This window comes from Salmo salar, chromosome 15 (genome assembly GCF_965601325.2).
Source record: "Salmo salar chromosome 15, fSalSal1, whole genome shotgun sequence".
NCBI lineage: Eukaryota > Metazoa > Chordata > Actinopteri > Salmoniformes > Salmonidae > Salmo > Salmo salar.
Window position 1 is genome coordinate 114,762,679 of NC_138305.1, and position 14,822 is coordinate 114,777,500.

Consider the following 14,822-nt stretch of genomic DNA (forward strand, 5'->3'; position numbering starts at 1 on the left):
GTTACATTTCTGTCACACAAATACATTTAGGCCCCACTGTGTTGTGTTACACCAGAAAACTAACATTTCAAAGTGACTCTGATTTGCAAAAGGGGGCCAACAGTAAATACAATATATTACCTGAAGTTGCTGTTGCGTCCTTTTGTTTAGTTTTTCACTTGTGATGAATTCATTACAAAATGGTAGTCCAGGCATTATATTTCTTGTTTTCTGTTGATTAATCATACTGTTTGCTCTCCATAATTGGGTGATTTGACACAATTCGCTTAAAGAGGGTTTATCAAAGTCACAGAGTTTTCTTTTACCTCCGTCCATTGTTTGGATTAGGTGAGTTGCTCCAATTCCACACAATGCTTATGTATTAGTGTCCCATGCCTGGTTTCTGAAGCATCTTCAGGTCAGAACCAAGTGCAGATCGTTAATCAAATCGAGCTTCACAAAGATGAACTGGTTAGTCCTTACTTTCCTTAGTCTGGGACTCCCTAGTCTAGAAATAATTAATCTGAAGTTAAACGTCTCAGAAAGCCATTGTTTTATCTAGATTAATTTAAGTACAATTAGCCGGGTCCTGATTTAAATTAAACTCTGTCTGTGAAACCGCCCAGTAGTGAAACAGGACAAATATAAGCACTCCCTATTTGACCTTTTCAAATGCTGATAGGTGGGTTGGTGTGGTGCTAGATGCTGATAGGTGGGTTGGTGTGGTACTAGATGCTGATAGGTGGGTTGGTGTGGTACTAGATGCTGATAGGTGGGTTGGTGTGGTACTAGATGCTGATAGGTGGGTTGGTGTGGTGCTAGATGCTGATAGGTGGGTTGGTGTGGTGCTAGATGCTAGATGCTGATAGGTGGGTTGGTGTGGTGCTAGAAGCTGATAGGTGGGTTGGTGTGGTACTGGATGCTGATAGGTGGGTTGGTGTGGTGCTAGATGCTGATAGGTGGGTTGGTGTGGTGCTAGATGCTGATAGGTGGGGTGGTGTGGTACTAGATGCTGATAGGTGGGGTACTAGATGCTGATAGGTGGGTTGGTGTGGTGCTAGATGCTGATAGGTGGGTTGGTGGGGTGCTAGATGCTGATAGGTGGGGTGGTGTGGTGCTAGATGCTGATAGGTGGGGTACTAGATGCTGATAGGTGGGGTGGTGTGGTACTAGATGCTGATAGGTGGGTTGGTGTGGTGCTAGATGCTGATAGGTGGGTTGGTGGGGTGCTAGATGCTGATAGGTGGGGTGGTGTGGTGCTAGATGCTGATAGGTGGGGTACTAGATGCTGATAGGTGGGGTGGTGGGGTACTAGATGCTGATAGGTGGGTTGGTGTGGTGCTAGATGCTGATTGGTGGGTTGGAGTGGCTATAGGTCTTGTAATAGGTTGTCTACCGCGTTGGCAGGGAAGGCTCTGAGGAACACGGCGTTGAATCCTTTATAGAGCGCTCTGGGCCCCTCGTCACGAAGCAGCTCCCTCAGTACATCTACCAGACCTGTTCCCCTGTACCGTCCGTCTGGAGCTACACACACACACACACACACACACACACACACACACACACACACGACACACACACACACACACACACACACACACACACACACACACACACACACACACACACACACAGACACACACACACACACACACACACACACACACACACACACACACACAGTAAAAAAAAAAAAAACGTATTTTCATTTTAATCAACATGTTTAGCTATAGTTCCCCCAGTTAACTTGAATATAAATGTTTAGTTCCCCCAGGTCTTCACACAGGTATTTATTCAGTGATCCTTTTCTGTACGTTACTCTGGAGCGGGATGAGGACTGAGGATCTGGCTGTCATTGCCAGTTGTCACCACTACATGGGAGCATTCAGCTGCTGTCTCCATTCCTAGTAGGAGTAGGGCTCCTGTAGTCCTGGCTGCCAGGCTCCTGTAGTCCTGGCTGCCAGGCTCCTGTAGTCCTGGCTGCCAGGCTCCTGTAGTCCTGGCTGCCAGGCTCCTGTAGTCCTGGCTGCCAGGCTCCTCCTGTAGTCCTGGCTGCCAGGCTCCTGTAGTCCTGGCTGCCAGGCTCCTCCTGTAGTCCTGGCTGCCAGGCTCCTCCTGTAGTCCTGGCTGCCAGGCTCCTCCTGTAGTCCTGGCTGCCAGGCTCCTCCTGTAGTCCTGGCTGCCAGGCTCCTGTAGTCCTGGCTGCCAGGCTCCTGTAGTCCTGGCTGCCAGGCTCCTGTAGTCCTGGCTGCCAGGCTCCTGTAGTCCTGGCTGCCAGGCTCCTCCTGTAGTCCTGGCTGCCAGGCTCCTGTAGTCCTGGCTGCCAGGCTCCTGTAGTTTCATGTCATTTAGCAGACGCTCTCATGCAGAGATATTTACAGTCAGGCCATTCAACTAAGTTAGATAAAACCACCACATATCACAGTTTCCAGTCAGGCCGTTGAACTGTGACGACCCTCCCACTCTGTCTGACGAATTCTTTCAATTTGCTCTCGTTTTCCTTAATAGGATGTTGGTGGGCGGAGCCGGGAAGGTCGTCAGTGAAACGGGACACACCTGGGCTCGACTGTGTCCCGGGATAAATACCTCTTCCCCATTTATTGAGGAGACTCTCCGTACAGACACACGGATAGAGTTTGGTTGTGGCATTTCTTTGGCTGCTTTGGCAGGTTTCAACACCCCTCATTATCACATTTAGGCACGCAAACACTCACTTACACCATTGTATTTAGTTTACTTCCATTAATAAATATATTTTGTTATTCCTTATCTCCACTTTGTCTCCCGTTTTTGTTACGGACTTCGAGCCGGTTCGTGACAAGTGGGGGCTCATCTGGGATCATAAGGTTGGTTCCTAGACATTTTGGCGTACAGCACTTTGTTGCATTATGAAGGACTAGTGTGTGTGTTGTGTTTGGGAGAAAACGTGGAGTTAATGTTTGAGAACTCTGTAGGTGCTTTGTAACTTTTGTTACAGCTTTTTGAGTTGTAATGTTTGGTAAGCCCAGTATTGGTTGCCTTTTTATTTGGTAAACTTGCCACTGCGGTGGATAGTTGGTTGTGTGCTGCGTTGGAGTACATTGGTTAGTTTCCAGGCCCCTGCCGAGGCTGGAGGCTCTAATCGCTGTTGGGACATCGGTCTGAGGTGAGTACAATCGGCTGTGTACCTCGGTGGGAGATCTGGGTAGGGTAGTGACACTTACAACCTGGAGCTATAGCCTTTCTTTTTCCCCTGTTAGGCTTAGCGACATGTTTCACTTCGGAATACGTTGGGCATGGTTATTTTGTTTGTTATTTTTGTGTGGTGTCTGTGGACTCAGCAGTTGTCTCGGGGCACATCCGTGGCTTGGGTGAATCTGCCAGCGTGCTGCGTGTTTTAAAAAAATATACATTTTTTCCCTTTCCAGCGGGCTACAGTGTGTAATTACCCACCACAAATCTGCACGAAGACTAGGGTTGAGTTACTGTAGGTTTTGGGGAAGCTCCATATATTTATCTCTTCTGTGGTGCCCAGTGTGATTGTCAGTTCTCTTGTGGTCCAGTCTGGTGTGCTCAGCAGATGGGAAGAGCGAGATCTTTTTTTCTGTATTTACTTGTGACTATGGCGTCTTACGTAGACGAGTTCATTCGCTTTCCATCAGAGGAACTGTTAGAATTATGTACTAAAGAACAGCTGTTGAAGGTTGCTGAACACTACAAGGTTAAAATGAGTGATTAACGTCTAAAAAATGTTAGGTTGATATTGAAGGCCAATCTGATGGAGAGTGGTATTCTAGAAGTCACCACTGGGGCAGCCTCTGCTGAGGACTCGCCGTCTACCCGTAACGTTAAAATTACCGCTCCATCGGTTAGTCCTAGTAGTCTTCTTTTTGAACAGCAGAAAGAACTGCTTCTGTTCCAGCTAGAGCATGATCGTGAGAAGCTAGAACATGATCGTGAGAAGCTAGAGCATGATCGTGAGAAGCTAGAGCACGATCGTGAGAAGCTAGAGCACGATCGTGAGAAGCTAGAGCATGATCGTGAGAAGCTAGAGCATGATCGTGAGAAGCTAGAGCACGATCGTGAGAAGCTAGAGCATGATCGTGAGAAGCTAGAGCACGATCGTGAGAAGCTAGAACATGATCGTGAGAAGCTAGAGCATGATCGTGAGAAGCTAGAACATGATCGTGTAAAGTATGAAAAATAATTTCCATTTCAACAGGATTTGGAGCGTGCTAAAATCAAGCTGCAACAAGAGCAGCTCGAGTTGGTTAAGGAAGGAAAGCTCTCAGGGGAGAGTTTGCTCTGGGAAGGTGACCCAGATTTACCTTGGGGTCGCTCCTCTTTTGGTCGTGCCCCGACACATTTGACATTGTTGGGAACTTACAGTTGTTGCTTAAATTTAAATGAGAAGGACCCTGAGACATTATTTTTGTTGTTTGAGCGTGTTGCTGACGCTAGGAATTGGCCTGATTCTGACCGCACTTTAATTTAATGTAGGATAAGGTTAAAATGGCTGTGTTACAGATGTATTCATTGGTTTCTGACCAAAGGGATGATAAACAGACTCATGTTGAGTTTGCGCGTGAGTCTGTTTTCACAGTTTAATCGCTGGTGTTCTGCCTCTGCAGTTATGACTTTCCAAGGGCTATGTGATCTGATTATGCTAGAGCAATTTAAGGACACAATCCCTGATCGTATAGTACAATAACGAACAAAAAGTAAAGACTGTCGCTGAAGCTGTGGTTTTGGCGGACAAGTATGTTTTGACTCACAAAAGTATCTTTGCAGAGCCCCGTATTCGGAGTGAGTGGAGGCGTTCGGAGTGAGTGGGGGCGTTCGGAGTGAGTGGGAGATTTGTCAAGGTTCAGGTCATTGGAAAAACGAATGTCCGGTTCTCAGGGTAAATTCAGTACTTGCGCTTACGTTAAATCTAAGCCTACGGTGTTAGCAGTGCCTGTTCCACATCAGTTCACTCCTGACACATTATCTCAGGCCCAGGGGCATGTGAAAGTCCATATTGACCCAGACTATTTACCTTTCATTACGGAGGGTTTTGTGTCTGTTAGGAAGTAAGGACCTAGTGCCAGTGAAGATCCTGAAAGACACAGGTGCCTCTGAATCATTTGTGTTGGAGTCTGTGTTACCCTTCTCTGCTGAGACTGATTCTGGGAATAGTGTTCTAATTAGGGGAATAGGTTTGAACACTCTGTCAGTTCCATTGCATAAACTGATGTTGGATTGTGGACTGGTGAAAGGTGAGGTTGTTGTGGGGGTGCGTCCTTCATTGCCTATTGAGGGTTATTATCCTTGGGAATAACTTGGCAGGTGAGCGTGTGTGGCCTGTCGTGTTTCCATCTCTAGTGGTTTCCGCTAAGCCGTCATTTGTAGGGATTCCTGATGAGAGTGCGCAGAGTTTCCCAGAGTCTGTAGTGACGCGTTCTATGAGCCATGGCGACCTGGTCACTGCGCCGGCTAACAAGAATGGCACAAAGAAATCTGTCACTGCTTTCCCCGTTATCCTGTTATCTGTACCCCGCTCAGATCTAATCAAGGAGCAACGGACTGACCCCACATTAGAAGAGTTGCGTGACCAAATTGTGCCTGTGGAACAGCTGGGAGATGTCGCCCATGGCCATTTTCTCCAAGAGGATGTCTTGATGAGAAAGTGGCTGTGTCATGGTAGTTGTTTTCTGGGGGAGGCGATTAGTCAGGTTGTTGTAACAGTTAACCTGTTATGGCTAGGGGGCAGTATTTACACCGCCGGATAAAAAACGTACCCGATTTAATCTGGTTACCACTCCTACCCAGTAACTAGAATATGCATATACTTATTACATATGGATAGAAAACACCCTAAAGTTTCTAAAACTGTTTGAATGGTGTCTGTGAGTATAACAGAACTCATTTGGCAGGCAAAAACCTGAGAAGGTTTCATGCAGGAAGTGGCCTGTCTGACAAGGTGTTGTTGTTCTTGCTTCTGTTTATTGAAGAGTCAGGATCTTAGCTGTAACGTGACATTTCCTAGGGCTCCAATAGGCTCTCAGAGCCCGGGAAAAACCTGAACGATGACGAGGCAGCCTCAGGCTGAAACACATAATCGCCTTTGCCAAGTGGCCCATCAGAGGACAATGGAATTAGGCGCGTGCCCGATTCGACCCAGTGATATATTTTCCTTCGGCTGTTTACCTAATTGCAGATTCCCGGTCGGAATATTATCGCTTTTTTACGAGAAAAATGGCATAAAAATTGATTTTAAACAGCGGTTGACATGCTTCGAAGTACGGTAATGAAATATTTAAAAATCTTTTGTCACGAAATGCGCCGTGCGCGTGACCGTTATTTACCATTGGGATAGTGTCTAGAACGCACGAACAAAACGTCGCTGTTGGAACATAACTATGGATTATTTTGGACCAAACCTACATTTGTTATTGAAGTAGAAGTCCTGGGAGTGCATTCTGACGAAGAACAGGAAAGGTAAGACCATTTTTCTTATAGTAAATCTGATTTTGGTGAAGGCTAAACTTGCCGGGTGTCTAAATAGCTAGCCCGTGATGGCTGGGCTATGTACTTAGAATATGGAAAAATGTGCTTTCACCGAAAAGCTATTTTAAAATCGGACATATCGAGTACATAGAGGAGTAATGTATCTATAATTCTTAAAATAATTGTTATGCTTTTTGTGAACGTTTATCGTGAGTAATTTAGTAAATTGTTAGTAAATTCGGCGGAAGTTTGCGGGGGGTATGCTAGTTCTGAACGTCACATGCTAATGTAAAAAGCTGGTTTTTGATATAAATATGAACTTGATTGAACAAAACATGCATGTATTGTATAACATAATGTCCTAGGTGTGTCATCTGATGAAGATCATCAAAGGTTAGTGCTGCATTTAGCTGTCTTCTGGGTTTTTGTGACATTATATGCTAGCTTGAAAAATGGGTGTCTGATTATTTCTGGCTGGGTACTCTGCTGACATAATCTAATGTTTTGCTTTCGTTGTAAAGCCTTTTTGAAATCGGACAGTGTGGTTAGATTAACCTGTTGGGGCTAGGGGGCAGTATTTTCACGGCTGGATAAAAAAACGTACCCGATTTAATCTGGTTACTAATCCTACCCAGTAACTAGAATATGCATATACTTATTATATATGGATAGAAAACACCCTAAAGTTTCTAAAACTGTTTGAATGGTGTCTGTGTGTATAACAGAACTCATTTGGCAGGCAAAACCCTGAGACATTTTCTGACAGGAAGTGGATACCTGATGTGTTGAATTACCTTTAAGCCTATGCCATTGAAACACACAGGGGCTGATTAATGTTTTGGCACTTCCTATTGCTTCCACTAGATGTCACCAGCCTTTACAAAGTGTTTTGAATCTTCTACTATGAGATCTGACCGAACAAGAGCCTTGGAACGGTGATGGCCGATTAGACTCTGGCGCGCGAGGTCATGTTGGGTACCCTCGTTGCAAAACGTTTTAAAAGAGAATGCATTTGTCCACCTTGAATATTATTCATGTTCTGGTTAAAAAAGGCCCTAATGATTTATGCTATACAACGTTTGACATGTTTGAACGAACGTAAATATATTCTTTCCCCTCGTTCATGACGAGAAGTCCGGCTGGCTTAGATCATGTGCTAACAACACGGATCTTTTTGGATATAAATGATGAGCTTTTTTGAACAAAACTACATTCGTTATGGACCTGGGATTCCGGGAAGTGACATCTGATGAAGAGAATCAAAGGTAATGAATTATTTACATAGTATTTTCGATTTTAGATCTCTCCAACATGGCCGTTTGTCTGTATAGCAAAGCATATTTTTCTGGGCGCAGTGCTCAGATTATTGCAAAGTGTGATTTCCCAGTAAGGTTATTTTTAAATCTGGCAAGTTGATTGCGTTCAAGAGATGTAAATCTATAATTCTTTAAATGACAATATAATATTTTACCAATGTTTTCTAATTTTAATTATTTAATTTGTGGTGCTGACTTGACTGCCGGTTATTGGAGGGAAACGATTTCCTCAACATCAATGCCATAGTAAAACGCTGTTTTTGGATATAAATATGAACTTGATAGAACTAAAAATGCATGCATTGTCTAACATAATGTCCTAGGAGTGTCATCTGATGGAGATTGTAAAAGGTTAGTGCATCATTTTAGCTGGTTTTATGGTTTTGGTGACCCTGTCTTTGAATTGACAAAACATTACACACAGCTATTGTCAATGTACTCTCCTAACATAATCTAACTTTATGCTTTCGCCGTAAAACCTTTTTGAAATCGGACAACGTAGTTAGATTAAGGAGATGTTTATCTTTCAAAGGGTGTAAGATAGTTGTATGTTTGAAAAATTTGAATTTTGACATTTATTTGGTTTCAAATTTGCCGCTCTTGAAATGCACCTGCTGTTGATAGGGTGCACCACGGGTGGCACGCTAGCGTCCCACATAGCCCGAAGAAGTTAACGAGAGTCTTGTCTTTAAATAGCTGTAAAATAGTCATATGTTTGAGAAATTGAAGTAATAGCATTTCAAAGGTTTTGAAAATCGCGCCACAGGATTCAACTGGCTGTTATGTAGGTGGGACGAATTCGTCCCGCCGGTCCCATAGAGGTTAAGCTTCGTGAGTTGGTGTTGACAACTTCCCACAACAACATTGCTGGACATATGGGTGTGAGGAAAACCTACAATCGCATATTAAGATTTTTTTGGGGCCTAGGTTAAAGAGGGATGTTTCTGAGCTCATCAAAACTTGTCACACCTGTCAATTAACTGGTAAACCTAAGCAAGCTATTAAGCCGGTACCATTGTTTCCTATTCCTGTACTCAGCCAAACTTTTGAGTATCTGATTATTGACTGTGTTGGTCCTCTGCCTCGTTCTAAAAAGGGTAGCAGTTACCTGTTCACTGTGATGTCAGACCACTAGGTTTCCTGCTGCCTGTCCTCAGGTCTATCACCACTAGGTTTCCTGCTGCCTGTCCTCTCTGGTCTATCACCACTAGGTTTCCTGCTGCCTGTCCTCTCCAGTCTATCACCACTAGGTTTCCTGCTGCCTGTCCCCTCTGGTCTATCACCACTAGGTTTCCTGCTGCCTGTCCTCTCCGGTCTATCACCACTAGGTTTCCTGCTGCCTGTCCCCTCTGGTCTATCACCACTAGGTTTCCTGCTGCCTGTCCTCTCTGGTCTATCACCACTAGGTTTCCTGCTGCCTGTCCCCTCTGGTCTATCACCACTAGGTTTCCTGCTGCCTGTCCTCTCTGGTCTATCACCACTAGGTTTCCTGCTGCCTGTCCTCTCTGGTCTATCACCACTAGGTTTCCTGCTGCCTGTCCTCTCTGGTCTATCACCACTAGGTTTCCTGCTGCCTGTCCTCTCCGGTCTATCACCACTAGGTTTCCTGCTGCCTGTCCTCTCCGGTTTATCACCACTAGGTTTCCTGCTGCCTGTCCTCTCTGGTCTATCACCACTAGGTTTCCTGCTGCCTGTCCTCTCTGGTCTATCACCACTAGGTTTCCTGCTGCCTGTCCTCTCTGGTCTATCACCACTAGGTTTCCTGCTGCCTATCCTCTCTGGTCTATCACCACTAGGTTTCCTGCTGCCTATCCTCTCTGGTCTATCACCACTAGGTTTCCTGCTGCCTATCCTCTCTGGTCTATCACCACTAGGTTTCCTGCTGCCTGTCCTCTCTGGTCTATCACCAGAAGGTTTCCTGCTGCCTATCCTCTCCGGTCTATCACCACTAAGTCTGTGCTAAACTGAGTCAAAGCTTTTCTCACTGTTTGGAATCCCTAAGGTCATTCAGAGTGATCAAGGATCTAATTTCACATCTAATATGTTTGGTCAGGTTCTCCAACAGCTCCCTCTTAAACACAATTTGTATCACGCGCAGAGTCAAGGAGCACTGGAACGTTTCCATCAAACACTTAAGTCTGTTGAGAGCTTATTGTACTCAAATGGATAAGGATTGGGAGGAGGGGCTGCCTTGGTTACTGTTAGCCTCTAGGGAGATTTCACAGGCGAGCACGGGTTTCAGTCCAAATGATCTTGTGTTTGGACATAGGGTGCGTGGACTTCTATCTGTTCTCCAGGATGACTGGAAGTCTCCCGGGCCTCCTCAGTCCCTGTTATCGTATGTGTGTGATTTCCCGGCGACGCCTGTACGCCGCTGGTGAGATGGCTAAAGAGAAACTATCATCTTCACAGGGGAGGATGAAGGACATATTTGATCGGCGAACTGAGCCTCGTCACTTTAGTCCAGGTGACCAGATTCTTGTTCTGCTGCCAATTGTTGGTTCTCCTTTTCAAGCCAAGTTTCAAGGTCCATATTTACATTTACATTTTAGTCATTTAGCAGACGCTCTTATCCAGAGCGACTTACAGTAGTGAATACATTTCATAAAAAATGTTTTCTCCCTGTACTGGTCCCCCTGTGGGAATCGAACCCACAGCCCTGGCGTTGCAAACACCATGATCTACCAACTGAGCCACAGGGCATAGCCACAGGGGACATATACGGTTGTGCGCCCGTGCACTGAGCAAAACTATCTAGTTGCCACTCCAAAAAGGAGAAAAGTGGTGTAGGGGCTGTGCTTTGGCAAAGTGGGTGGGGTTATATCCTGCCTGTTTGGCCCTGTCCGGTGGTATCATCGGATGGGGCCACAGTGTCTTCTGATCCCTCCTGTCTCAGCCTCCAGTATTTATGCTGCAGTAGTTTATGTGTCGGGGGGCTAGGGTCAGTCTGTTACATCTGGAATATTTCTCTTGTCTTATCCGGTGTCCTGTGTGAATTTAAATATGCTCTCTCTAATTCTCTCTTTCTCTCTTTCTGTCTTTCTCTCGGAGGACCTGAGCCCTAGGACCATGCCTCAGGACTACCTGGTATGATGACTCCTTGCTGTCCCCAGTCCACCTGGCCGTGCTGCTGCTCCAGTTTCAACTGTTCTGCCTGCGGCTATGGAACCCTTACCTGTTCACCGGACGTGCTTGTTGCACCCTCGACAACTACTATGATTATTATTATTTGACCATGCTGGTCATTTATGAACATTTTAACATCTTGACCATGTTCTGTTATAATATCCACCCTGCACAGCCAGAAGAGGACTGGCCACTCCTCATAGCCTGGTTCCTCTCTAGGTTTCTTCCTAGGTTTTTGGCCTTTCTAGGGAGTTTTTTCTAGGGAGTTTTTCCTAGCCACCGTGCTTCTTTCACATGCATTACTTGCTGTTTGGGGTTTTAGGCTGGGTTTCTGTACAGCACTTTGAGATATCAGCTGATGTACGAAGGGCTATATAAATACATTTGATTTGATTTGAATTACCGGCACGCGGTTAATTTACGACAGGGAATTTGAGGACAGCGAACGTGACAGAATTACCCACCACAAGAAGACCAAGCAGCGTGCGCCTACGGGGAAGACGAGGTGGACATGGGAGGACATCCTTGATGGCAAAGGATCCTGGACGTGGGAGGAGATCCAGGCCGGAAGGGATCGCCTCCCATGGGAACAGGTGGAAGCAGCGAGGGAGGAACAGCGACGAGATCGGGAGGCACGGCAACGAAGGAAGCCCGAGAGGCAGCCCCAAAACATTTTTTTTTGGGGGGGGGGGGCACACGGGGAGATTGGCTAAGTCAGGGTTCAGACCTGAGCCAACTACCCGTGCTTACCGTGGTGAAGTAGGACTGGTCAGGCACCGTGTTATGCGGTGATCCGCACGGTGTCGCCAGTGCGCCTGCACAGCCCAGTTTGTCCTGTGCCCGCTCCCCGCACTTCCCTGGCTAAAGGAAGTATCCAGCCAGGACGGGTTGTGCCAGCCCTAAGCTCCAGACCTCCAGCGCGCCTCCACGGCCCAGTATACCCTGTGCCTGCTCTGCGCACCCAGTCTCTAGTGCGTCTCCCCAGTCCGGTGAGACCTGTTCCGGCTCCACCTAAGAAGCCTCCAGTGGTAATCCACAGCAAGAAGCCTGTAGGGATGATCCGCGACCCGGAGCCTCCAGAGACGGCCTGAGGCCCGGAGCCTCCAGAGACGGCCTGAGGCCCGGAGCCTCCAGCGACGGCCTGAGGCCCGGAGCCTCCAGCGACGGCCTGCGGCCCGGAGCCTCCAGCGACGGCCTGCGGTCCGGAGCCTCCAGCGACGGCCTGCGGCCCGGAGCCTCCAGCGACGGCCTGCGGCCCGGAGCCTCCAGCGACGGCCTGCGGTCCGGAGCCTCCAGCGAAGATCCGCGGTCTGGTTCCTCCGGCGACACAAAAGTGGAGGGATCAGCAGGCAGAGTGGGGGCTACGCCCCGAACCGGAGCACTAACCTTTGATGATCTTCATCAGATGACAATCCTAGGACATTATGTTATACAATACATGCATGTTTTGTTCAATCAAGTTCATATTTATATCAAAAAACAGCTTTTTACATTAGCATGTGACGTTCTGAACTAGCATACTTCCGGGGAATTTACTAACAATTTACTAAATTACTCACGATAAACATTCACAAAAAGCATAACAATTATTTTAAGAATTATAGATACAGAACTCCTCTATGCACTCGATATGTCCGATTTTAAAATAGCTTTTTGGTGAAAGCACATTTTGCAATATTCTAAGTACATAGCCCAGCCATCACGGGCTAGCTATTTAGACACCCGGCAAGTTTAGCCTTCACCAAAATCAGATTTACTATAACAAAAATGTTATTACCTTTGTTGTCTTCGTCAGAATGCACTCCCAGGACTTCTACTTCAATAACAAATGTTGGTTTGGTCCCAAATAATACATCGTTATATCCGAATAGCGGCGTTTTGTTCGTGCGTTCCAGAAACTATCCGAAATGGTAAATCAGGGTCGTGCGCATGGCGCAATTCGTGACCAAAAAAATCTAAATATTCCATTACCGTACTTCGAAGCATGTCAACCGCTGTTTAAAATCAATTTTTATGCAATTTATCTCGTAAAAAAGCGATAATATTCCGACCGGGAATCTCCTTTTCAGGTAACAGAGGAAAATTCACAAAGACGGGGGCGGCCAGTGCACGCGCCTAAGCCCACTGTCCCTTGATCGGCCACTTAAGAAAGGCGATAATGTGTTTCAGCCTGGGGCTGGAATGACGACATTCAGGTTTTTCCCGGGATCTGAGAGCCTATTGGAGCCGTGGGAAGTGTCACGTTACCGCAGAGATCCTAAGTTTTATAAAGAGATGTCAAAGAAAGACAATAAATGGTCAGACAGGCCACTTCCAGTAAAGGAATCTCTCAGGTTTTGACCTGCCATTTGAGTTCTGTTATACTCACAGACACCATTCAAACAGTTTTAGAAACTTTGGAGTGTTTTCTATCCAAAGCCAATAATTATATGCATATTCTAGTTACTGGGCAGGAGTAGTAACCAGATTAAATCGGGTACGTTTTTTATCCAGCCGTGTCAATACTGCCCTCCTACCCTCAACAGGTTAAGGTCACAGTTATGAAAACTTAGGACACTAAAGAGGCCTTTCTACTGACTTTGAAAAACACCAAAAGAAAGATGGCCAAGATCCCTGCTCATCTGCGTGAACATGCCTTAGGCATGCTGCAAGGAGGCATGAAGACTGCAGATGTGGCCAGGGCAATAAATTGCAATGTCCGTACTGTGAGACGCCTAAGACAGCGCTACAGGGAGACAGGACGGACAGCCGATCGTCCTCGCAGTGGCAGACCACGTGTAACAACACCTGCACAGGATCGGTACATCCGAATATCACACCTGCGGGACAGGTACAGGATGACAACAACTGCCCGAGTTACACCAGGAATGCACAATCCCTCCCATCAGTGCTCAGACTGTTCGCAATAGGCTGAGAGAGGCTGGACTGAGGGCTTGTAGGCCTGTTGTAAGGCAAGTCCTCACCAGACATCACCGGCAACAACGTCGCCTATGGGCACATACCCACCATCGCTGGACCAGACAGGACTGGCAAAAAGTGCTCTTCACTGACGAGTCGCGGTTTTGTCTCAGCAGGGGTGGTGGTCGGATTTACGTTTAGCGTCGAAGGAATGAGCGTTACACCGAGGCCTGTACTCTGGAGCTGGATCGATATGGAGGTAGAGGGTCCGTCATGGTCTGGGGCGGTGTGTCACAGCATCATCGGAATGAGCTTGTTGTCATTGCAGGCAATCTCAACGCTGTGCGTTACAGGGAAGACATCCTCCTCCCTCATGTGGTACCCTTCCTGCAGGCTCATCCTGACATGACCCTCCAGCATGACAATGCCACCAGCCATACTGCTCGTTCTGTGCATGATTTCCTGCAAGACAGGAATGTCAGTGTTCTGCCATGGCCAGCGAAGAGCCCGGATCTCAATCCCATTGAGCACGTCTGGGACCTGTTGGATTGGAGGGTGAGGGCTAGGGACATTCCCCCCAGGAATGTCTGAGAACTTGCAGGTGCCTTGGAGGTAACGGTTTTGACTTGAGGTTATCGTTTATAGGGGTGCCAGGTAGGTTGTGCCTACCAGAGAAAATATTATTTTCTCCTTTTGGTTTGGGAGGGAATGAGTCCCATCTGGTCCGTCAAGTCTACACCAATACAAAGGACTCATGTAAAAGACAGGATGGAAATACACTTTTCATAAACCCTTACAACATTGGAAAGAACTTCAAAAACAACGGTATTCTTTTGCGTGGGTTGTATTACTAACATAAATGATCACACACACATAACAATATAACAAATAATGAGCTCTGGTTCCTCCAGAAATGTCCGGTACCTCAGGCCTAAAAAGAGTCCAGCCCGGTAAACAAGTTCAGGGAACTCAAGTGACCTTAGTCACGCAATGTTTGTCCGTTCATACCAGTATAGCGTAAACCCAGTGTCAATC

At 46.6% G+C, this 14,822-nt stretch overlaps 1 protein-coding gene across 4 annotated transcripts in view; it reads right to left on the reverse strand.

The window, feature by feature from the left end:
- Window positions 1-14,822, reverse strand: part of LOC106573008 (mitochondrial carnitine/acylcarnitine carrier protein) — a 42,091-nt gene that overhangs the window by 4,207 nt on the left and 23,062 nt on the right. For 2 of the 4 annotated variants that reach the window (XM_082962310.1, XM_014147604.3), the window contains one exon: window positions 1,376-1,503. The exons of 1 other annotated variant lie outside the window; for it this stretch is intronic. In XM_082962310.1, coding sequence (XP_082818436.1) covers window positions 1,376-1,503 — 128 coding nt within the window. Of the gene's footprint in view, window positions 1-120; window positions 1,504-14,822 lie in introns of all 4 variants that reach the window. One more of the 4 variants, XR_014380737.1, reaches the window with a different exon arrangement.